The sequence below is a fragment of the Maniola jurtina genome, chromosome 3 (assembly GCF_905333055.1).
Source record: "Maniola jurtina chromosome 3, ilManJurt1.1, whole genome shotgun sequence".
NCBI lineage: Eukaryota > Metazoa > Arthropoda > Insecta > Lepidoptera > Nymphalidae > Maniola > Maniola jurtina.
This window is the reverse complement of record NC_060031.1, coordinates 10025140-10051889: the sequence shown is the minus strand read 5'-3', so window position 1 is coordinate 10051889 and position 26750 is coordinate 10025140. Positions and strand designations below refer to the sequence as shown.

The following is a 26750-nucleotide window of genomic DNA, read 5'->3' as shown; positions in this document are numbered from 1 at the left end:
GATGCTGATTACAAAAATAATATCTACTTTCAAATCCAAAATGGCAAACATAAATTTTTCATAAAAATAAATATGGGTGACATTTTTGGGGTTCTTGGGGATGCTGATTACAAAGACATCTGTTTGCAAATCCAAAATGGCAGACATGATTGTTTAAAAAAAAAATAGGTGGTTATGTATACCTGCGTCCGGTGTGGATTTGTGCGTTCAACGACGATATCCACTGCAGCATCTGTGGGAGTGTTTCGGAGTAGTGAGACCACTTGCTGCTGAGTGAGACCCGCTACTGGCACCTTGTTGACAGACACCAATCGGTCGCCGGCGCGTAACCGACCGTCTGTCACTGCAGCACCCTGAACAAACAAAATCATTTTTCTATGTGTGTTTTGTCTTCACCTCCTTTTTGCGGGAAGATTTCTTGAACTATAATTGGATAACTCGAAAACAGATAGGACGGGACGTTCTAGTTATCCAATGGAAATCTACCCAATGGCAATTCAAAAAATCCTCCCGTCTCGTCTCGTGCACCTTACAAATAACTCGACCTTTACGTTTCTATCTTATTTATGTATGCCTTTCTATTCCTAAGAACCCTCTAGGTATATTACATTAAAAAATAATATGTTTTTTTTACAAATAACAGGGAAAACAGTGAACACTTACAGTTCTGTCAATTTTATAATTTAATTTACAACCTATTATGACTAAATTATTTGTTTCAGAAAGATCTTTAGCAAAATATTCTTAAGCGCACTAACGTGGAAGAAATATGGCAATAATAAACCCAAACCCCTAACAGCTTCCCGCGACTTAATTGGTCTGTTAAGCTAGTCTGGTCTGTCAAAATTGCATTTTCTTATGCAGGGTCACCATTTCAGCACCTTGGGATGTCAACATCTATCAATCTTCCTAACTATTTGCCCTTCCTCCCAACTTGTTGATCTATGTCAGCAACTGGTATATGGATATCCTCATTTTAACCAAAAAAACTTACCTTTGGCAATATATTCTTAATGTAAATGGGGCAGTGTCCACCGGTGGGGTTGTCCCTCGTGGTGATGGTGAAGCCTAGGCCCTTCTCTCCCTTCACCAATGTCACTGGAACGGTTTGTGTTGCTCCCGATATAGGCTTACTGCTAGGACTCACTGGGACCTCCAAGCCTGATACCGCCCTCTCCCTGTTACCTAAACCAAAAAAAAATTGCGTTATTTTTGAATTTTAAGTAAGTACTAAGCTAAACGTAAACTGTTTTTAAAAATTGATAAAAAATCCATATTGAAATTATAATAATGCGACAGTAAATCTGTTTGTCTGTAAGTTACCTTATCAGACTTAAATTGCAAGGAGGAATTTAGGAGATATATCCAGAAAAATTGTTACCATCATCAAGTTTTAAAATAATAGTAGGTAACTACTTAATTATAATTTGCGCACACTTTTATCCACCTGCACCTAAATAAATGGAGAAACAAGAGTATGTTATTAGACAATAAAGAGTGTAATGTAGGTAAACCAACTATAAATACCTTCGGGTAACAGATCAAGCGTTCTCTCTTGCACTGGATGTACGCTGGCGACATTATTGACTCCTGACACCCACCTCAGCATGTCTTCCACCCTGCCAACCAAATCAGAATAGAGACAGCTATATGCTGTATATAAACAAGTCTTTTCGATCTAGAGTATTAATAGCAACTAGTCGTAGGTGGTTTTGATAAGAGATTAGATTAGAAACATCTGGATTGATGATTTTTGATCTGTCAGTTTTATCATTGATACCTACATTATGACTATCGCAAAACATAGTATGGAAATATATGTGTTAGTTGTAAGTTTGATTCCTGCTTCGCTAAATTCTAAAATAAGTTTCATTTCATTCAGTTTCTTACCGGTTTTGGTCATTACTTGGCGGCGTATCTTGCCCTAAAGGTTCCTTTCTGGCATCTCTAGGAAGACTTTTACTTCCATATATTTGGACTTTATCTGCTGCATCTAGCCATACTCCGCTTCTGTAAAAATAAATAAGCAACTCAAATACACAGTAAGTATTTTTGAAATCAGGAAGTATTTTTTTTAGATAATCTGGCAAGTATTTTTGAACTTTTTAGGACTTGATTTCTTTAAGTGGTTCTTCCTGATTTAATATCAGAAGATGAAAGTCGAAAAACTCGATTCCTTTTTATTAAATCAAGTATATAATTAAATCAAGTATTTTATTTATCTTTCCATTATTACTTATTTTGTGTCATGCCTGTCCTGCTGCAGACTATCGCTTTGTCTGTGACCTCATACAATATTGATACACTATATCTTACCCTGGTCCAGAGAACTGCATGGACAGGCGGTTGGACTGTCGCTGGAAGTGCTGTCCGTGCCTGTCGGGTGCGGCGTCGGGCGGCCGGCCGTCCGGCGGGTGCGCCTTGTGCGGCACGCGGCTGCTGTCCTCGCGGCACACCACTGCTGCAGACCATCGCTTCGTCTGGTCTGTGACCTTAAAAAATATTACACCTTCATGTATGACACTATCACACTAATATTATAAAGGCGAAAGTTTGAGTGTACCTATGTGTGTATGTTTGTTACTCTTTACGCAAAAACCACAGGATGGATTTGGCTGAAATTTAGAATGGAGATAGATTATACCCTGGATTAACACATAGGTTACTTTTTATGCCGGAAAATTAAAAAGTCTCTACGGGATTTTTAAAAACCTATATCCACGCGAATAAGGTCGCGGGCATCAGCTAGTTATTGTATAATTTGTAATGCAATCTTCCTCTCGCGTCGGTGCCTCATCTTTGATGATCGTGGCTCCCTCGAGATATCACGTCCTTAGCGATGTTGCCCTATTTCGCTCTATTGGAGCCCACAGAGGTTGTACGAAAAGCATTGCAGAAGGTAAGTACAATTAGTTCGATACAAAACGAACATGATCGTGGTTTGGCAGAAGTACTTAGTCGTATTATTTACATAACAAAACTTAAGCTATTAGGTAAGCCAATAGTACATACTACATGTAGAGGTCTTTTTTACCTGTCTCTGCGGTGGCAATGTGTCCTGATGCAGCGTGGGCTCACTCCCTCGTCGAACTTGCAGCCCGTTGGCACCGTCCTCCAGGTCCGCGGCACCCACCTCCACACAAGAGTCTGTGTTCGGTACTCGCATACTGCCGCCGACACCACCGCCTCCCTTCAACATAAAATCTTTTTTTGATGAGAAGCTTCTTTCTGGATGTTTGGGATGAGGATCGAAATGCAAGAAGTAAGTAAAACAAATGTAGCGACTAAAATAGGTTCATTTACTTATTTTCATCATCATCAACCGATAGATATACCTAGAAATAGTTGAATTATAGGGACTTCCACGCCACACAGTCTTAAATTCCTAAATTGGAATCGAACCCGAGACCTCCCACTTATAAGACAACAGCGCTCACACTGCGCCAGGGAAGTCGTCAAACTTGTACATGAACTTAGTAGCTATGAAGATAGATGTAAGTACACGAAATACAGCGACCGACGAAGGTGTTTATTTCGGCGCGCACCACAGGCAGGACGCAATCTGATAGATATACTGATCAGCAGTCCTACCTATTTCAAATTCAATCATATATTTTGATTAAATTCGCCGTCCACAAATTATTTGTGGTGGCAACCACAACCGTCTAGACTCTAGCCTAAAGCCTAATTCCCAAGCATTCTTTCACGATAAGTATTAAAATTGAGTACCTAGTCTACAGTCCATAGGCAAAAAGTTGAGAAAAAAAGAGTAAATTGATGGCAGGTGCCAACAGAAACCTATAGATAAGTTCTTCATTCACTACGTACACCTACGGAATACCTACTAGATAATGTCCGCCAGTTCGTCCACGTGATTTTTTACAATTAATGATATTATAGGCAGTCAAAGGCCGTAGACTCTACGGCCTTTGACTCTACGGCGTAGAGTGATATAAACTAAATTTTATCCCGAAAAATCAATGAATTCCTATTTGGTTCCTATGGGATTTTAAAAACCTAAATCTACGGACTGTCTATCATCTGTCTATAACTCACCATTTCAGAGTTTTTCACACGCAAACAATTAGCAAAACACTGTCCCATTTTAGAATTATTGCGCACAAATAATAATTTTATTTGTTTCGCGTTCGAAGACATGTCGCGAAATGTTTTTAATTCAATCCCGGACTCGGGAAATGAAAATATCGCGCACCGCATGATACAAGTTTCGACAAGTTTTCCGCGGTTGTAGAATTCTCTATGGACCATTGTTCCAGAATTTGAATTCCCGCGCAAATAGTACGACAAGGATCTTTTGACACTTGAATGACATTGACAGGGGGGCGTAGTTGTAGAACAAAGCCCCGCAAGTGTTGCCAGTAATTAGAATTTCCTTAATTCCCTAATTTTAATGTTGAAAATGTCAATTTTGAAAATCGAGTAACTTTTATCAAATTTTAACTGAATGAGAAATTAGAAAAGCCGTCGATATTCCCACATATGGCAAAAAATTATAAAAACCATTGATAGGCCATGGACTTACAACCTATCATGTTTACCTGCTCAAATACCCATACTTTTGTGGTACTAAATATAGTCTATAAGATGCAGAAATATTTATGCTGTATTAATTATCAGGATATAATGTGAAGTTATGTATATGGAATGGCTCTTATATTTAACCATTATTTAACTTACTCACTCGATTTTCAACATTGATATTTTCAACATATTACCTAAACTTGAGAAGATTTTATTTGCTGGCAGCCTTTGTGCTACAACTGCGCCCCCCTGTCAATATCACTCAAGTGCCAAGAGAGCCTTGTTGGACTGTAGCAATAATGGCAGGAAAAAAACGACCTTACAATATTATTTTGTAGCTTTCTTTTTTATGTCTGGCTGGGAAGAAATTCGAATTCGATTTTATGGTGTGCGTAATGGTGCGTACACGGTGCTAGGTGTTACGTCGTGCAATATACTCCGTGTACAGACAGCATAATAGCTGCTGGTTCAGCTTAGAACGGTGTTTTAAATACCCATAGATTTTTTTATTAATTGTTTTATAATGGTAACTTACCCGAAACATATCGGGAGAGGCGGTGCCGGCTGAAGATCCGCTGGCGCCATCTGCAGGTGCGGGTCTTGTTGGTGCTTGGTTGGTGCACTCCGCCGTCAGGGTCTCGCGGTCATCCGCCACATCTCGTACCCGGTCGTCGGGGTCCAAGATACCGCCGGAGCTGGCGCGAAGTGCCCGCACGCCGACCCATGTCTCCGGCCCCTGAAATTAATAAAAATCTATATTGAAAACTGCAAAACCACAATCTCAATTCTTCTATTCGTTGTATTTTTCCTTACCTGGCTTCAGTTAATTAAAAAAATGTTTAAAAAAAAACACAAAAAGACTTGAATCCAAAATCAAAAAAAAAAATCTAATAAAGAAAACGCAAAAGGGGTGACAGAAAAATTTCTATATTTTATACCTACATTCGAATTTCAAATAGGTATGATGAATGTGGATGGAATTTAAATATATTCGGCAAAATACCGGTATTCATCAACGGGTAGTGTAAGTTAAACCACAATTTTTGTTTTAGGTTTTATCATTTAGCAGTTAGGCGACTGCAGTTACTGAAGCATATAATTTATGTAAGTACACGATAAGCAAACTTGTGGTGTCAGGTGTGGTATCTACGAATATTTTATGGAACGAAATTAAAAACAGTGTATAGTAGGTAGTATTAAATATTATAAGAAAGTAGGTATTTTAAAAGATCTATATCTAAATAATTTGAAGCCTGGATAGCTCAAAGATTGAGGAGTGGACTTAATTCCGAAAGGTCGGCGGTTCAAACCCCACCTGTTGCACTATTGTCGTACCCACTCCTGGCACAAGCTTTACGCTTAATTTAAGGGGAAAGTCATGATTAGCATGGCTAATATTCTTTAAAGAAACACAAATAAAACATGGCCTGATATTCTATTAAAAAATACTGTGGAAATGGGCAGGACACATACGAGTAGTTTACAAGACTCCATTCAAATTGAAAACTCCCTTTTGAATCACACAATTCAGGATGGTAATAAAAATTACATGCCTAATTATTATAGATACTTACCTAATTAATTATAATAGTTCTAATTCTAAACAAAGAAATTCAACAAGCTTTACCTAGAACTGCAAGGAGACAAATTATGTGAAAATGGCAAATAGCATTGTTTACTTAATAATTGGTTTAACAAAGTTTTGTTTTGCTTAAAAGACTCACTATGCACGGTTGACGGCGACCGTTAGAATCTGAAATTTTTTTTAGGGTTCCGTACCTCAAAAGGAAAAACGGAACCCTTATTTTTTTTAAAGCCGACCTTTCGGAATTCAGTCCGCTAATCAACCGTTGAGCTATCGATGCTTATATTTATAGGGAAGCATCGATGTGCTAGGGAAGTCGCCATGGTGTTCTGCATGCGCACGAAGTTGCGGCGACTGCGTGCGTTTACACTAGATTCTAGACTAGTCGACTGTGCATAATGGGTCTAAATTAACGACTAGGCGTTTCAACTAAGATGAGTGCCGCCATTTGAAACCGACTTTTGAAATGTAGCTAAGTACCTACCTGCTAAATAATGTGCAAATTCAAGATTTCTTCAATTGTTTGGCTTATTTTTTAGGTCATTCTTAAGTAGGTATATTTTTGTTAGTTTAACAGCAAAAAAATTTAAATAATCAAGCGAATATTTTTGTTGTTGTCGATAATAAATCTTACTAAAGCGAATTACGAACCTTGCCGATGGTTTTTTTCTATTGAAAAGCACACCAGTATTTGAAGGAATTTATCAAGGCACTTGAAGAGTTCAGTATCTGGCACGAACGTTCCCACGCGATATTTGCGCCTTTCAATCTATTCATTGAAATGAATGCTGCGTGAACACGGTTTTGTATGTACGATTGTAGATATAGTGGTGTTTTGTCCGATTGTCTGTTTGTTCGCGAGCCTTTGTGAGACTGGTAGCCTTGCTCTCGACAATGGCGACCCTCGAAGCTTGAACTGATTATCGTCAAAGCGCAAAAAATGAGAACTGTGTAAGTAAATACCTACCTGTAATAAAATCATTGAATATTTTGCTACCTATTTCCGAGTTACTTAGTAGGTACCTACCTGTTGTATTAGAAGTAGATTTTCTATGCCACTAATGTAATTAAAATACACAACGTCTACGATTTTTACCCTCTACGGGACGGAGGCAGTATTGATTGTTTGCGTGTATTGTCTGATAGGAAGATACCTTATTTATAAAAAGATTTAATGTGCATTTTTTAACCTCCGACCCAAAAAGAGGGGTGTTATAAGTTTGACGTGTGTGTCTGTGGCATCGTAGCTCCTAAACTAATGAACCGATTTTAATTTAGTTTTTTTTTTGTTTTGTTTTGAAAGGTGGCTTGATCTATTGACTTGATTGATTGAGTGTTCTTAGCTACAATCGAAGAAAATCGGTTCAGCCATTTGAAAGTTATCAGCTCTTTTCTAGTTTTCTTATAGAGGTTTTTGTGTCGGGGGTTTTTTTAATTTCAAGTTATCATTACATAGCATCTATCATCTTGCAATACAAAAGGTATCCTATAGGTAGGTTATAAGACTAGAAGTAGAAGTGAGGTCGATATTATAATATAGGTAATATGCCATATTATTTCATATACATCCAAGTTTCAAAGGCATGCTGAGTTAATAAGATTTATTATAGAGCAGTCGTACCTAATATCTATAACGTAGGTACTTCATAAAGTCTATCAGCATAAATCTTAGATCAATGCTATCAGAGATTGAGGCGGATGGTGAAAACGTGGAAATAATTACCTGTGAACGGGATTATGAATTCTAGGCGCATGGCTAGTTTTCTTTTATAACGTAAACACTTCATGAATATTATAATTTATATGAGGCTCTTCATAAAGAAACCTGTGTATCGAGGGGATACCAGCATGATTGTGAAATTGACCAAGCCTTAATAATTTAAACTGCTATCTAGACTAGAGCGCAGGCCACACCGGGAGCGAAGCGAAACGAAACTAAGTTCGTTTCGCTCGCTTTCTAAGGGAAAATCGCTGGCTTAGTTTAGCTCTGCAGTTCACGATGTGAACCGAACTATGGAAAGAAGCGGTAGCGACAGGAGCGAAGCGAAAAGAACTTAGTTTCGTTTTGCTTCGCTCCCTGGTTGGCCTGCGCTTAGAGCGCCATTTGTTGAATGTAATGTTTGAGGTAACTATAAAGAATTTCTATAACAGAACAGACTGAAAACATTCCATTTGTAAATACAGGTGTTTTGAATAAGTGCGATCCACTTTGAAGAATTTCTAGGACTACCTACTAGGTACAAAACATATTTAATCCACAAGAAACCAAGATTATATCGGCGGATTAGTTAAGTACAACAAAGTTATAGTAAAGCGTTGATGAACACAGCGATGGAAACTATGCCTGTTGGCATTTTGTACCTTCTTTTCATTATGAAAACAAATAAGTACAGATATTGTTAGGTAAAAAGACTCCTGGATGAGAATTAGCGCATAGGCACTGTTGTTTTAACAGCGGCGCAGGAGTCGAAATTTTAACTACCAATATCGTGGCAGCTCAACGCTCTTCACGTCGTAATCGAAAAATCTCCCACTGCTTAGGTTCAAAAACAGCTCTTTTACCTGACATTCATAACAGAAAAAAAAATAGTTTAAAAAACCTGTTCAAAACAAAATCGAAAAACATGTTTTAATAAATATTTACTTTTTTTAATGGTTTACTGTTGCTCCCTTCCAATAGTACATAAGTAATTAGGTATATAAGAACTAGTTCGTACCCAACTAACTGTTCTCCTTTCCCGGTCCTTGTTGGCCAAGCGAGCCCGTTTCTTCAACCGGGGAGGTGGTATCGGCGCCTCCGCACACTCATCCATCATAATAATCACTCACACATTTTCACATTTCACTACATAACACCGGCTTAACAGTTTCGATTTCACTAACTTTTATTTAAAAAGCGGTGAAACGAATTTGTTCTGTTTTGTTTGGCACATTTCATCTTCGGATTTCGCACTAAATTATTGTTTCGTAACACTTGTAAAACAACATTATACTTAAGTAATATTATAACTTCTAGAATTGTATTTGTCTATAGCGTAGCACATCAGTAAAACGTTCGTTTTTATCCTCGGTTTCGTTTTCACGCAAAATTTTATCGCGTGCCTCGAAAGATGTTAAAAATAGTGATAACAACCCGTATAACTAGCCATAATAATTACCTATACCTCAGCGTGCAGTCTACAGAGGAGTAAACCAAAATAGTCTGTGGTGCAGTCTAACCACAATCAGTGCGACAAAGCCTTCTCGCGACTATTCATCGATACCAAAAGCTATGCGAAAACCGCACTGATTATATTTTTACCCTCCGGCTGCAAGAAATTGAAGAAAACAAAATCTAATCTAAAACCCACAGTTCTTGTGTAACTTCATAATTATTATTTTAGTCCATAATAAATATTAATTATTATAAGGCGACACTAACTCAAGCGGTATAATTTTATACGTACTTAGTTAATCTAAGGTTTCACTTGAAAATAGTTGAAGGTTTCACAAGCCACTTCGGAAATGTAATAAGTGATAATTTTTTTACTCAGAATGTCAACTAGGTAAGTACCGTAAGTACTTTGACAATAAATTTACAGAAGTGGAATTAAATTACCTTGCAGACCAAGGCTCAATTATACATAATATTATAGATTCATCCCCAGGTTTTGTAAAACTGGTTGGGTTATAGAAATGTATTTAAAAATGAAAACTATTTTTTATTTAAAATTTCAAATGCTGCGGTGAGTAGGTTTTAATTTGCAGATGAGCATTGCAAGAGAGTAAAATCTCCTAAGCTTTCTCTATCCAAAATCTTGACTAACGGAGTGCCTATAGTGTAATGATTTAAGGCTTCTTTCGTGGTTTAATGACATATCGTGATGTAACGGATAAATACTACGATTTATATGATGAATTTACACTTTAAATTATAATATGCCTAGAGCACCTAGTTAAATCTTAGTGTTGTTTTTCCGTATTTACGCTATCTTTACATTATCTTTAGCGGTAACAAGTGTACGGCAAGTAAGTAGGTTCGGAAAGAGTCGGTTATTTGTACCAGGTCATTGGTGCGGATGAAGCCTTGACCTTCGCGCGCCGCCAACCAAATACGGCCTCGGAGTGCACCAGATGCTACATCCCATTACGGATCGCGTGATTCATTGCGAATCCGCTTATCGGGAGGAAAACTCTTTTCTATCTAATTACATTGACGTCTATGTAATTATGTCATACACACATACTGTCTAACTCACGAAACATTACATACTTTCAAAGTTACTTCATTTTTCCCTGCCATCAAACATTTTTCTCGGTAGCTAGTTAATAAAGAACTTCTCCTACTTTGACGGTTTACATGTTTATAGGTTTACAGTTTAACAATTTTATAGCTTAACAGTTTAACACCTTCCAAAATTAAAGACTCTTTTGTGTTTGCCCCCAATTTCGGCTGCGTAGATTCGCTTTGTTTTGCTTTAATTTGCTCTCTCGGGAGAAGGAAAGAGTAAATTATTTTCCGGATGCGAGCCTATGCATCTAAATTATTTATGATCCATCAATTTTTGAGGCTTCAAATACTCCCCTTCGATATCATAAATATTGTCCAATAAAATTTCAGTTATAAATTAGTTATCATTATCTATTGCCTATTGGGTAATGAAGATCACATTGGATAAGATCGGATCGGTTAGGTAAGGCGTGAGACTAGATAATAATTATTTTCCAAGTAGGAAGTATCTTCCAAGTCGCGTCGTTTCTGTAATCAAGTGATCGTAATTTGATGGAACTTCCTTTGCTTATGCATGAGTTACAGTTACTATCCCTTATTTAATGCTACCAGTTTACTTGGGTTGTTAACTGTCAGGGATCAATGTCAAATTATCCAAATAGTGTTTACTGTCCAAATATAACTTACATTCCCCGTCAGTTTATATATATTCTAACCAGGAAGTGCTTTCTGATTTGAAATAGACGACATCGTCGTCTACACTCTACGCTATGCGTTTCTGGATTGGTTTGCAATCTTTGCATTCCAACATTCTATGGACTCTATACCTATTGGAATCAAAAATCCCGGTAGCAATCTACCAATCCAGCGCTGAATTAGATCTCTTTATGAGTTGGTTACAGAATTAAAGTATGTTATCACTATCGGCGGTATAAAAGCAAGCAAATCAAAATATTATTATGTTTCGTACGAACGAAGCGGTGCAGATTATTCACGGAAGACAAATTGCACGTGAAGAAATGGTAAACGTCAGCGGTAACATCACGCGAGAGAGATTCCTCACATCACAACGCGTGTGCGTACGGCACGAATTCCGAGAACGTGTGTGTACGGTAATTACTATAGACTTTATCATGTGTCTCAGAGTCATTTGCAAAAAGAGAGACTACAACTCAAATAAACCTGAAATAGAGGAAAGGAGGCAATTTGTCCTCTTTAGTACCTAGTAAGACCAAAGATTGTAAATTGTACCGAGAGTCAGAAAAAATTCAGGTCAGTCTCAAAAAGGACAGGACAGATTAAACTCCCTCGTATTTTCTCTGCTGTGTAGGCGCCCCAAAGCATACAAAGAAGAAGTCTTTGTCAAAATACTTCTAAAACAGCTATGTTTATTGCAGAGTTATCTGACTCTTACTAATTTTAGCCATGTAAGGCATGTTATCCATGTAAGTGGGTAAGTATCCTATTGAAAGTGATTCAAACTAGGGATTGCAATGCTGGATCCGCAATCCAGCAATCCAGCTGGATCCAGCACGTTTTTGGCACTTGCTGGATCCAGCATCTGACGCTGGATCCAGCGGTGCGGATCCGCAATCAGCTAAAAACTATTAACTGACTATCTTTTCGCGCAAAAAACATTGAATGCCTTTCAGAAAAGAAAATAAAATTGTAACATAATTGATTGGCTTCTTAAATCTTCTAAAATTATATAATAACTTCAACTTCTATTAAGATTTTATAAGAGGTAATTGGGATAAGTAGGCTTACTTACTTATTACGAAAATTAGTGAGACTGAGAAACTAAGGGCCCTACAATGTTAGTGAAATGGGTACCTAAATGAATAGCTATTTCAGATTATTGTTGTGTATAAGAAAAGCTCCTGTAAAAGAAAGCATGGTACGTTTTTGGGTCCAACGTTTTCGTTCTGGAAATTATTTTGACCAACAAAACAAACTCCGTGGACGGCCGGAGATCCTAGTTGACAGTGAGAAATAAAGGTGAGTTTTGGTGCACCAGTGCTGGTATCATACCTACACTATAGCTTCCTAAGATCTGGCCAGACGATTTCGACAGATCTCTATTGTCAATAATAATTGCAAATCACTATGAAAAGCTAGCCGTTAAACAACTGAGACTGGTCAACTGCTTCTGCTGCTTCAAGATAACGCTAGACACGATTGCTGCTTCAGGATTTCACGACAGACGGTCGCTAAAATAAGGAGCTGTGATTGGAAACACCCACCATACTCCCTAAGCCTTGCTGCAACAAACACTTTTTTCGGAATTTAGACAATTTCTTGCATGAAAAAAATTCAGTCCAAAGATTCTATTACCTTCAAAGATTTTATTGATTCTCGGTCCCACAATTTTTTCCAGCAATGGAATTAATGAGTTACCTACATATAAAATGGCGAAAGTATATAAATAATGAATAGAACACTTTATTTTATTAAAAAAAAAGTTTTTCTTTTTTCCTTGTAAAACGCTTTTTTTATAGGTAAGGATCTCATATTATAACTACAAACAAATAAAGGTATTTAGTTATTAAAGCTTCTACTGTTAAAAATTAAAATATGTTGTATTTCTTTGAAAAATCGAAAAATGCTGGATCCGCGCTGGATCCAGCTGGATTTGCTTCAATCCAGCAAAAATCCAGCTGGATTGAAAATGCTGCTGGATTGCAATCCCTGATTCAAACCTTGTTCAAATACAATAGCTTATACGTAAGTGACTAAAACAATACGCAGTTTTGTTACGATTATTATCTTCTATATTATTTTCGCGTCAAATTTGTCGAAGGCCTTTTTCAGAGGCGACGGAAATGCACTCCATTATGGTTCGGGGATCATACGACGAATGATAAGTGTTAACATTTGCGCCAAGGTTCAATATAAATGCATGCCAATTTGATATTCATTTATCTAATTGGCAGCATCGAAGTTGTTCAGGAATATAACTACCTCGGCCAGATTATAAAATTCGGTAGAAACAACTTCGACAAGGAGGCTGACAGAAGAATCCAGCTGGGCTGGGCAGCATTTTCAAAGCTACGTCAGGTCTTCGAATCGTCGATACCGCAAAGCCTTAAGACTAAGGTCTTCAATGAGTGTGTCCTACCTGTGATGACGTATGGAGCAGAAACGTGGACACTGACAGTTGGCCTCATCCACAAACTAAAAGTCGCTCAGCGCGCTATGGAGCGAGCTATGTTGGGTATTACTCTCAGGGATAAAATCCGGAACGAGGAAATTCGCAGGAGAACAAAAGCGACCGACATAGCTCAGAGGATTAGCAAGCTGAAGTGGCAATGGGCAGGCCATGTCTGTCGCAGAACCGACGGCCGTTGGGGCAGACGTGTTCTGGAGTGGAGACCGCGTACCGGTAAGCGCAGTGTGGGACGACCTCCAGCCCGCTGGACCGATGACCTGAAGAAGGTGGCGGGGAGCGGGTGGATGAGGAAGGCGGAGGACCGTGTTTGGTGGCGCGCTCTTGGAAAGGCCTATGTCCAGCAGTGGACGCTTACAGGCTGATGGATGGATGGATGGATATCTAATTGGATTTGAATTTTAGGGCGCGAACTAAAGGCATTATTTTGAATTGAAGGGCAAGGGAATATCTTTCATATTCAAAAGAAAATAAACATCTATCATTAGAAATAAATAACCAAATTATTTTTAGATTTAATACGACAAATTGTTTGGTCATCTAATGATTTTACATTGACTAGCTTATTAGCTTTATATTCGTACGGTCACACGGATAATCCGACCGATTGTCATCATTATTGTTGCATTAGGACTTAAGAGTTAGGACATTAGATGACAAATTCAAAAATTAATTCGTTTCCAAATGCGGCAATCAATCACTGTCATGATGATCATTTCACTGCCTAACTATCATTGTATATTTATACATTCGATTTGGAAATAATTAAACATGTCTCAAGGTCCAAACACGCAAAATTATTACGCAAACGTACTAAGGTGTGCTTAGCACTCATCATAGTTTGCAAGTTTGCACTTCATGCAATTCAAGGTATTCGAATTTTATCTATGTTCAATTGTTCATCGCTTAAATGATCCTGGGGCACATGTTCTCTTCCAATGTCATTTGAAAGAATTTGAAACCTCATCGTATAGTATTGCATCCGTTAACTTTTCATATCGTTGCACACACGGTTTTTCTAACAAAACTGGCATCCCTGCACTACTATTTACTGAGAAATAGAAATATATGATTTCAACAAAAAATCACACAACTTTCTCGTACGTCGTAAGAATATAATTAAATTACTTATAATAACTTGATAATTAAGGACGCAACTAAGACATTCGCAATAGAGCGTGTCGCACAGTCGAGCAGTGCCGCGGCGTAAACACAACTGAAGAGTGAAGGCAACTTAGTTAATAAAGATCGCACAATAACCACAATAATAAACTTGAGAAAGAAACTATTTGGAATCGTTTGCAAAGAAATAGCATAATAAACAGCATTTGATGTATGAGCTACTAAGGAATAACGTTAGCTTAACTGTTGCAACTAGAGAGTTTAGAGATGATCAACAACTTGCAACTGGAACCCCTATTTTGTATCTAACAAAGAGTAACACTGAAATGGAGAAGAGGTTTGGCACTTGGGAGATAATGCTTTTATTAAACTTACCTTTAGATCGATATAGCTGGCGGAATGCCTTCAGCGAAAATTGACATGGAATTTCTTTGGCGCTTTACTAGAGCACAACTTGGAATGCTATTTGGCTGATATGGGATGACTGAAGACCTTGGAATCTTGATATAGGATCGGGTTAGGCGATATTCAAATATTTTTCTTTAGATTTAGAGTTTCTACATCATTTGCGAAAAAAAAAAAACAACAAACGAGTAACTATTTTTCAAAATAATACAAAGAATATTATTAGGTATACAGGTAAGTACTTTCTTAATTAATTACATACTTAGACTTACCTAATATGTTATTGGAAAAATAAGCTCTAAACCTTCTACAAGGAGAATCAACCGCCTACAATAAACTATTAATAATCAAAAGCTGTTAATTAATAAAGATGACCGAGGCCATCTCAGTGACCTTCTATAGACTTGGATCAACCTGTCTTAGCTTATAGTTAATCGTTTAACTTAAGATGTGTAGGCACTAGGCACAATACACCAACTAACTTTATTGTTAGTACCTTACATTGTAAGACTTCACAAGACACTTTTTTTGTAAGAGGTTACAAATTAATATAAGAAAGTTATACGGAGTATTTTTGGCAAATGTTCATGCAAAAAGTTTTTGATATTTATACTGATATTTTAAGATATTTTGGTCTTTGGATAGTAAAGAAAGGAAAAATGTCAGATCGGTGAAGTCTTCTTTTATATACCTACTTTTCATCTTCAAGAATCTACGTCTTTTACGTATTTGTAGAAGGTACCTATGTAGTCTAGTGTTATTTTCTGAGCTTGAACTTTCTTTTATATAATTCTATGAATCTCGTGAGAGCATATGCAATATACGAAAAGTTTTTATATCTGGACCGACAAGTGCACAAGCAGTCTAAGATTCAATGATGAGGAATTTCCCTCACATCAGGTTGCACCGTGCACGCAACATAAAGGTGTTACAGTTATGCTTTTGTACCGAGTAGTAGTAAAACGTTGTACATTCGTTGCATTCAATCATGCGAACAACTTGTAGTACAAGGCTGTATGCAATTATGATACTAATAAATTATTATTATCACTTAAATAATTATCTTAGTACCGTAAGCCCACGGACTTTTATATCGGAACTAGTTGACTCGCCATTGCGTCGCTCGGATGGAATTTCTGAACATCCCTTTGGGATTGAATTTCCTAAAATCTTGAAACACGTATTTTTTTCATTTATAACCGAGTTCAAAAAAAAAGAGGCTACTAAACTATGTTAGGGAAACTCAGGTATTTTTAGAAAGGTTTTAGTAGATAATATAATACACTTATGTATTATTCTAAAGTTTCTAACGTGCATTCAATGTACACTTTATGTCACCATAATTATTTTGATATGTTTCTTCATTGATTTCTCCGCGATTTTTTACCGATTTCAATTTTTTATGGATATAACGAACAGCAATCAGCAATCGAAGATGAACTATTATTTTAAATAGACAAAAATAAGCATTTTTGGTGGTTCCTCACATAAAATGAACAAAAATATTACTTACATAACATAAGACAAAACACGAAACTCAAAATAAATAAAGGTGGCTAAACTTTTAGGCTACGTTGAATTTCTAAATCTTTATTAGGATTTGCGCTAGTAAAAAATTTACGGTCCAGTCATTGTCTTATCAAGCCAAAGCCCGGGTTGGTCGAGTCAATATTTGCCACATATAACATGATAACGTGAAACATGAAGCTTATCACACCATTACAAAAAAAAAACAGGTATTCTCCTACTAAAGAGATAACAAGAAGTCCTAACAAGAAGGTAGTTCCTGAGTCCTAGGTAAATCACGACTTCTATTATTGCCGCAAAAAATATATTAATTTACCGGGGCGGCCGAGCACAGTTAAAATCCATACCTACTCAGTACTCGTATTAATAAATAATTAATGCAAAAGTGTGTGTCTGTTTGTCTGCTTGTTTTTCACGGCCCATCTTTGACAGATACCTATAGAGATATTTTGGTCCCAGAAAATCAAAGAGTTCTCCATGGGATTTTTAAAAACCAAGCCGTTTAACTGGTTTTGACGTAATTTATACATAGATAGCTTGCATCCCGGGTAGGAAATATTATAGGTAGGATACTTTTTAATACAGAAAATCAAAGAATTCCCACGGGATTTTAAAAAAAAGATTCCGAAGAATTGAGAACCTCCTTTTTTGGAAGTCGGTTAAAAACTGAACGTGGTAATCAAGCGGCATCGGGCGTAAGTCGGATTTTTCGAATTTTTAATATATTGCTTCAAAAAAATCATTCTTCTTATCTGAGTTTTGCGTCATGAAAATTGAGGTAAGTAGATATTGTTTTTTCCACAAACACAAAAGATTTTGGACAAAACTTTAGCCGATTTCTCGAAACTGCCTTTTCTTACTTACTGCCATGCCATCTCGATTACCACGCACACGGCAGAATATATTATTTCATGAATAAAACGGGTTTGAGATGTGGCTGGGACTGGAAGGTCATCAAATGTTTTTAATTTCGAACCCTGGGTTGTAGGTAACTTACGGTATAGTCAATAGTGAATGAAATATCTAATAGAGCAAGATCCCGGTAGAACCAGACGTGTCCTATTTTCTGAGCAACAAAATGTGTTAGATAGAGTAGTGTTTGTATCATATTTGCTAGCCAGCCAAAGAGTCAATTTCAAGGTATCAGCTTCTAAAGGTAGGTATTTAAAATAATAGGTACTCACTTTTCTTAAAGGTTGAGTAAGTTAATAATAATAATAAATTACATAATCAATACTGCCAGACACTTCCCATGGGTCGTAATTATCGCCAGGTCCTTGGCTCTACTGGGATCTTGGACCACAAGGATAATACTACTTTGCTACGGTAACAAATTAAATTACCTAATACTGCTAGTCATTGTTAATAGACAAATAGTACAAAAATAAATTTGCTCTGCAAATATGAACGGGCGCAACTTCATGACTGAAGTTCCGAAGCGAAAGTTTTGTGATAGTGGTCTTTACAATTTATACCTATAAAGTTTAGTTCATTTCATAAGTTTTTTTTTGTTTGGAAGTATTTTTCGTAAAATGAATACCAATCTAATATGTGTACAAAAGCTGAGCTAATAGATGTGATACGCAGGAAGTGGTTTGGTCCTCTAACAATGGGGGGGTTGGCAAATAAAATACGCTCGTATACATGAACATGTGATGTGAATAGTTATTCACATCACATGTTCATGTATACGAGCGTATTAAGCGGTCTTGACCACATAATGGATGGTAGGTACTAGGTAGTATGTTATAAAATTAATTAAAATGAATGAATCCCTTTTCTCGATTCAATGATCCATGTATAATTACCTACCTACCAATATCAAATGACAATAAATGTCGTAGACATAGACATACGATTTTTCGCTACGCTCAAAGACTGACAAAGCGAGGGAGCGAGAGTAGTTAGATAAGATATTAATAGGTAATATAAAAAAATTATGTTTATAACCAACATTAGTCAACGTATAACGCTATCTCAGGAATGTGACAGATTAGCTTCAACACAAGGTTGGCCCTAATAGATCGTTCGTTAGGCAATTACTTATCGATTACCCCAAAGAAAAAGGCTATCAATTCTTCGAGTTTACGAGGGAGTTAATTGAACCTGAAATCATTTTACATTCAAGGTTTACTTGAACATACCTCAAATAAACTGGTTATAGATACACGCATACAAGTGGTAAAGTACCTACCTATTACTAGATTAAAGCTAAAAATTTAATAAGTTAGACATGCTAAGAAAGATTTTGGTATAAATGAAGCGTAATTCATCATTTTAGTGACATAAAGTTGAAGAGATAAACTACATCGATGGATAAAACCAAAATATTATAGCTACCTACTACGGTACCTGCAATAGGTAAGCTTAGTAGAACTGGCAATTGACAACTTTCGAATTATTTATGAACGTGCACAACTTCGCCGGGGGCATTGTCCAAATATTATGTGCAGTCTAAAACTAAATCAAGATTTTGATAGATTTCTTACTGTTGGAGTTAAAAGTTTACAACTAGTAATAAAAAGTAAAAACTGGTTAAGTGCGAGTTGAACTTGCACACGAAGGGTTCCGTACCACCGTACAAGGTATACCAAACACTTTTATGTAGAACATGCAAGTTAATAACGGACTGCACCTTCTTATATAGATATGTCATTTAGTAAATTTAATTTTTTCCTGAACACATTTTAATTTAATTTTTGTGATATAACCAGAAATTCAGGGGTTTCGGATTCTTCCTTTACTTGTGCTATACATCGATGGTGCTATAAGACCTACCTACCTGCCAAATTTAATGTTTCTAGGTCAACGGGAAGGGTTTCTTGGCAGACACGACAGACGGACATACAGACAACAAAGAAATCCTATAAGGGTTCCTTTTGTGGTACGGAGCCCTAAAAATGATACAAATAAAATTTATATAGTAGCACAGGATTAAGTACTAAGGTCTGAATAATTAACAGCTAAAGCTTTGGTGAGATAATTTTGTCTGTCATGCAAGGACCTTTGTACAGTATACACCTCAGCTCAACAGCAGTGGCAGCCAGTTCAATGACCGTATTGCGTGTATCACTTACTAAGCTGTATGGCATCGACAACATAATTGTACCTTGGGCCAATGAAGTAGGTACTTTCCAACACTATCACAATAGGAACCGCGAAAGTAATAGGTAATGTCGCTTCGCATAACAATCTTTAAATATAATAAATATTATATAAAGGCAGTTATGTTAGTTTGTGAGGTTGTATGTAGGGAGATCTCCGGCACTAATGTTCCTCCAATTTTAAAATTTTTTCCAGAAAAAGCCAGTTTTATATAAGTAAGGAAATTTTGTAGTAAATAGTTTCCAAATTCATGTTTTTTCCTCATGTCTCAGATCGTCAAATCTCGATAAAAAGATCGAGAGAGGATTGATTTAAATATACATTTATTACTATTACTATATTATTACCATACTATATTATTATGGTATTACAATTTAGATTTTAGTAACTTATAAGTTAATTACAAAAAAAAATAAGTTTGAACTGAAGTAAAGTATTCCTTATTGAATTACCCTGTGAAAAATACCCTGTTGATTATTTATTATAATTAACGGAACGACATAGTCAAGAGGTGAAAATGCCTGTTGGACGCCGTCATGCTGGATTAACGATGCCTGCAATAATAATCTAAGAAGACTCGATTAACGTGAAGTGGCTCAGGAGAAGTAGAGATAGCAGAGTATCGTAGACTAAGATCTTTCTTGAATCACTGTGCCAGCGAATCACTACAGCCTCAAAAATAAAAGATACATATTTGGCCTGAAAAGATACAGGATCATAGGCATACCCATCTCGCTAGACACTAATTACCTTCCTAGTTGACAACGAAAATTCTTTACAAAGTTGTGTAAAAATAAAATCTCCAATTAATGGACGAAAACGTTGAAATCTCAGAGGCCTTTTGCAAAACAATTTGAAGTGTTGTCTTGAGAATTGCAAGCTTTTGTATTACAAAGCACGCAACTAAGACATTACGAAACCGACTCTGGATTCTATGTTAGTGCTTCTATTCGGCTCGACCCGAACGTATTTTGCCTCACAACAATAGTCACAACTCACAACTCAATACAGCAAGAGATCTTATCTGGATGTTCTTCATTGCATTGCAAACAAATTGAAACTAGTAAGCTCCATTTGAGTTGATGAATTTGAAACGAAAAACTTAAGTATTTAATTAATTATTATTTTCACTCATGTCCAGTGTCCACATGTTTTATTATGCTCCAGCGATTAACGTGTGTACACGAGTTCGAGTTTTCAGTATTTTCACAATAATTAGTGAGTACATAGAGATCGTTAAGTTCAAAGTAACCAACAGGAGCAGCTGTTGTTAACAGCAAGTTATGAGCAACCGTAGAACCAGGCGAACTGCCAATGCGTTGCTGCTTTTTTAATAGTTTTCAGGGGACACCGCGAATGGCATTTACGGGATAGAAAGGTCCTGGATTGCCAGGCATCCAGGCTACGTGGATGTCTGTTTCTACAAGACGTAAGGTAAGATGATTCTCTAAAAATTTAATGTTATTGTTTTCTAAAAACTCACCGTTTCATTGACTCTGGGCAACAAATTCTTTTGAAGTTTCTGCACTGGATAAGTCTGTCTCCATCCGAATAACCTCACTAATTTGTCCGCCACATCCTCACATCGAGGAGGATCCTTCATCGTTTTGTTGTTTCACTTTTTAAACCACATTACACAAGGCATTGTCACGAAACGAATATATTTTAGAACTATTTAACATTTTTAGTCCAGTTGCGAATATGAATCCACTGGCATATTACTGATTCATTCCATCGAACAGATAAGTTCTAATAAACAGACGCGCAAAAAGTGCAAAAAAATTATCGAGTGACGCGGCTGAACAGCAGGCACATTCTATTTGGCCTCAGCGGTTATCGCTCCATCGTTATTCGTTATCTTCAATCCACGCCCCTCCTACTCGCTTGGATCAAGTGACGCAGCCTCTGGAGGTTCTAACTTCTATAGATCATAATCCGCAACGTATAGAACTTTAGAAAACACTCCTTGGAAAATAAGAGTTCAACGGATGCTAATGTTTTACAAAGGAATGTTTAAAATTTTTTACATCAGCTTATAACAACGTACATGATACGCCAACACAAACGCAAAACAAATAAAGAGTATGATAAATAATTAGTAATTACTGTCGACAAAGACTGTGGCCTCTTGGAAAATCGCTTCAATCATATTAATTTGAATTTTAAGCAGAGTTAATAGACAATAAAAAATTAAAATTTATACATTTAGTCACATTACGATTACCTACAGCAAATCAAGGCATACTTTACGAAGCGTTGACACTGGTAATTAATTACTGTCAAGCATATTTTGAAATGCAGTCTTTAAAATTATAGCCTTAAGTTGGGCTTGCCATTGTTGTCTGAGGATAATGAACTGGGATGCAGGAATATCAAACAGGTCTCATCGAAAACGAAGAAGCCAGTATAACTTACTTTATTACTCCATTTGGGGTTAATAGAGGTTAACACCAGTTCTGAAAGCGCTTTACAAAACGTAATTCAATTTTAGAGCCTTGCTATACCTTATTTCTCACAATTAATTATTATTATTGTTCGGATCAAATGACGTAAAGACCTTCTGTTGTTCGGCTGCAGGTTACCAAATACGAATAGAATTCGCGCGGATTCATTGTTGTAACTTATAATTGTTAGGTTATTCTCACGTGGCAGGCAAAATTTTTAAGAATTGGGTATTGTGGGATGGAACGAACTATCTTGGAAATTATGGTGATAGTATTTTATTTAACACAACCATTAAAACAGATATAATAGTTATCAAAAGAAATAAGTATACTTAGTGAAGAATACTGAAATATAACGAAGAAGACTTTTAAGGCAGCTACTGAAAAGCAACTAGTGGCCACCATTCACCGTCAAGTAAGTAACTACATATATCATCCAATTCACATTGCATGAAGGCTTAATTCAACCGGCAGTTTGCCTTTTGGCATGATCTAGAGTAGGTATATGGTATAAGACTCATGCCTCAGCGAATTAGAAGATATACTTACTTGATGATGTGCTTGTATTACTTTGACACACATTTTGTAAGCAAAAACAAATTAGAGACAATCATGAAGATAATTTGAGAGAACATCTTCCAGATGGACGTATTTAAAGTAATAGCCTCAATTTACTAGTAGGTAAGTTGTTTAATGGAGAAAACAAAACAACCGCGAGTAAGAAGTGTCTGAAATAATACTGTAGCAGCTTTCTACGATGAGATCTGGGTATATAGATCAGAGTCACTTGCTATTATCAGTTCTAAATGACAATGACAAAACAACGGCAAACCGTGACAATGTGCTTATTACCCGCTATTGAGGACAATGATTGAGGAATACCATCTCAACCGTATTTGCAATTTATGCCTCATATACTCGACGAGAATGTTGTGGTTTTACCTATAGATACAGTTAATGAGTTTCTTCTAAAACCTTGATTACTTTTATTTTTGGATGTATGTAGATCCAAAATCTACAAAATTAGCAAAATATGCAAAGAATAGGTAAATTGAAAATAAACAGAACCTATTACGACAGATGAATATTATGTTCATTAAAATAAAATGCATACCAAGCACTCTTGTGAATTAAGAAAACGTTGTTAGACCCCTTAGAAGTTAGAAAATAAATAAAATAATAATTGGATATTTATTTTCCCATATCGAGTTGTCGATATGTAAGACAGTGTTAGTGCTTAGAAAGTAACTAGCATACATGTCATAGTAAATGATGTCGTAGTAGGTAAACGTCGTACAAAATAGGCTAGAAAGCAGTATCATTAAACAAAACTAAAACGCATATTTTAGATAGGTATCGTTTAACAGGTTTATAATTACATATTATTGCATTATCTATTATCATCGGGCGAGAAGCGTCCGGCTCGTATTAGTGCTCTGTGGTCGGACTTGCGTGCAGTCACGCCACACTGGATATTCAACAAAAACTGATGCAAAAGCAAGTTCACTTGTTTTTTGTTTAAGTTTTACTTGTTCCTCTTTACAAAACCCTTAAGCGTTCTGAAATAAAGAATCTTAACCAGCAACAATCGAATTATTACTTAACCCTACAGGTAATTTAACTCTTTCGAAGGTAATCTCTGTTGTATTAGGATCTTTTTTAATAACAAACCTCTTTTGTATGTTAATATTCCTTCGTCATGTAATGACAGTAAAAAAAGATACATAATAAAAGACATGTAAAACTGATGGTGTCTTATTTAATAAAATAATTTTATAATTAAATTATAAACACGACATGGCGCAGTCGGTTACCGTTTAAAACATAAATAAACAGGTGAGAAATATATAATTATAATTTATAATGGAGGAAAAGGGCAAAACTGTCAAAGAGAATAGACAGTATGGATCGATAAATCCACCAACAGAATTGAGCTGGCAGGGCCCAATGGCCGAAAATTGGCGTTTGTTTCGACAAAAATTCGAGATTTATTTAATTGCATCGGACAATGAAGGTAAAAGCCCAAGGGTAAAGACAGCCTTGCTGTTAAATGTAATAGGCGAAAGATGTATAAAAATATATAATACGTTTGTTTTTGAAAAAGCGGAGCATGGCAATGATATAAATAAAGTCATGCAAAAATTTGAAGACCATTTTAATCCAGAAAAAAATGAAACATATGAAAGGTATAGATTCTTTACAAGAATGCAAAAAGATGGCGAGTCTTACGAAGATTTTGTGGTTATGTTAAGAGACTTAAGCAGCACATGCAATTTTGGAGTTCTTACAGAAAGTTTAATTAAAGATAGATTAGTTTGTGGAATTACAGACACAACTGTAAAAGATAGACTTTTACGTACAAAGGATTTAACATTAGATAAAGCTATTAATATATGTCGTATATCCCAAGAGACAAGAATGCACTTAGAGAAGATAACATTGGCACATACTCCGGATAATGCACATAGTAGCAATAGTTCGGATTACAACATTAATAAATTTAATGAAAAACAAAATAAATTGACAAAATCTGGCTTTACTGGCCAGCTTGAAAAGAAATATAAAGAGAATTTTAATTATGATAAGAAATTATGTAAAAGATGTGGCTATAACCATCCAATGAAAAAATGTCCAGCGTATGGTAAACGTTGTGTCCGCTGTAATGGTTACAACCATTTTTCAAGTCAATGTAGAAATCATTGTGTTCATGAAGTAGAGGATGAAGATAATGATGCAGCGGGTGAGAATGTTGAGGAGAATATTAAAACCATATTATTTGGAGCAGTTTTTGTCAATGCACTAAAAAGAAACGTGAAGGACTGGACAATCATAGCTGGAGTTAACAACGTGCCTCTTCATTTGAAAGTAGATACAGGAGCCCAAGCTAATGTATTATCAAATAACATGTTGTTACCATTAGGTTTAGATAAACATAATCTTTGCCAGTCAAAAGCCAGACTGACTACTTATACAGGTCAGGTAATAAATTGTATTGGTAAGTGTTCACTGCCTATAAAATATGAAGGCCAAAACTATATATTAGAATTTCGTAATACCCCTATTTCAAATACAATTGCATCTCCAGCGGAAAATTTATTTAATAGAAAATTAAGAGGTATTATTCCTATGACTAAGAAGGCATTTAATCCTAAGGTTGATAGAAATTTACGGCGAAATTTAGTTCATAGACAAGAAAAGGACAGATTTTATTATAACAGGAATAAAGTTAATTTAAGAAATTTGGAGCTCGGAGAACATGTATTTTTTAAAACAGGGAGAGTTTGGAAAAAAGGGATTATTAAAGGAAAAATTTATGATAGAACGTACAAGATATTAAGTCAAAATGGGAGAATGTTTGTAAGAAATAGGATATATATAAAGCCTTTGAATTTTGTACCATTCTATATTCCAGATGAAAATGAAAATCTGGAATCTGTAGTAACCCCACAACCATCTTTATATACAACTTCATATGGTCGTGTGATTCGACCTCCGGTTAGGTATCCTGAGTAAAAAAGGGAGATGTTGTATTAGGATCTTTTTTAATAACAAACCTCTTTTGTATGTTAATATTCCTTCGTCATGTAATGACAGTAAAAAAAGATACATAATAAAAGACATGTAAAACTGATGGTGTCTTATTTAATAAAATAATTTTATAATTAAATTATAAACACGACAATCTCTAAGATAATATTTAGTCCACATCTAAGAGTCCATAACTTTTGATAATTTACACGCAAAATACCTCCCAGTCTCAACCTTCACTATCGGTTGCGTTATGCGGTGGACTGTGCAACTTTTGTGCTAACAAATACCTAACTAGCTGAACAGTGCTAAGTGATAATGCCTTCAATTACTGCCACGTCCGCGTCCATCACTCCACTATTAATGAAACTTAACGCACTTCACTATTATGTGTATTCTAGAGTATGTATAAAGTATGTTCGATAAGCTTTTTGAAGGTGAACGTCACTTATTATAGCGGATGTAAACAAACAAGAGGCTGCGCGGCGGCGGCGGGCAACTGGCTCAGTTTTCTGCGCGTGCGCCGGTCGCGTCGGACCGCGGGGCGGGGGACGGCACTCGGCAGGTCGCCTCCGCTCCCCTCGAGGTAACCGAGCCATTGCGCCCCGTGTAAACAATCACACGACTCTACACATATTAAACACCTGAGATATCATTAAAATTCATTATATCTTCGCGAGAAGTTGACTTAAACAAATTCCAACCTTCCAAATTATATCAATAAATAATCCATTATTATATCCACAGGGTCAGGGTCCACCTTGGTCAGCATCAGCCTGGCCATTCAAAGTGGTAGAAGTGGATAGAAGCCCTGCTAGGCTTGTAATAAAACGATCATATTTTTGGTACTCTTACTTGAATGGAAGAGATTGTTAACGAAGTTCTGATTCGTCACCTTCCTCCAACTTTTGTTGTCTGAATGCTTCCGACTGCATCATCATCACTGTCGAATCAACCGATGGACGTCCACAGCTGGATATAGATCTCTAAGGACTTCCAACTGCATGTTAAGCGTTACTACATTAAATTAAGAAAGCACTGGAATGTGATGAAATAATAGTAAATTCTAGAAGATCTCTATTCATTCTTGCTTTAATTGTACCTATATTAAATTAA

General features: G+C 36.3%; 1 protein-coding gene and 1 long non-coding RNA gene across 9 annotated transcripts in view; one reads left to right on the top strand and one right to left on the bottom strand.

Moving 5' to 3' along the window:
- The window catches only part of LOC123880989 (partitioning defective 3 homolog), a 69271-nt gene that overhangs the window by 15493 nt on the left and 27028 nt on the right, over window positions 1-26750 (bottom strand). For 2 of the 8 annotated variants that reach the window (XM_045929478.1, XM_045929479.1), the window contains exons 1-8: window positions 21146-21411; window positions 5078-5278; window positions 3035-3190; window positions 2317-2492; window positions 1891-2010; window positions 1528-1619; window positions 995-1185; window positions 183-353 (exon numbers count right to left, since the gene is read on the bottom strand). In XM_045929478.1, the coding sequence (XP_045785434.1) occupies window positions 183-353; window positions 995-1185; window positions 1528-1619; window positions 1891-2010; window positions 2317-2492; window positions 3035-3190; window positions 5078-5278; window positions 21146-21265 (1227 nt within the window). In that variant the 5' untranslated portion in view covers window positions 21266-21411. Of the gene's footprint in view, window positions 1-182; window positions 354-994; window positions 1186-1527; window positions 1620-1890; window positions 2011-2316; window positions 2493-3034; window positions 3191-5077; window positions 5279-8844; window positions 9230-21145; window positions 21412-21907; window positions 23118-23485; window positions 23738-26013; window positions 26142-26750 lie in introns of those variants that run through there. The other 6 variants (XM_045929474.1, XM_045929481.1, XM_045929473.1 and 3 more) reach the window with 5 other exon arrangements.
- LOC123880992 lies at window positions 6950-24533 on the top strand. The gene is made up of 3 exons (XR_006799389.1): window positions 6950-6959; window positions 17315-17320; window positions 24421-24533. It is a non-coding gene; the product is annotated as an uncharacterized LOC123880992 (long non-coding RNA).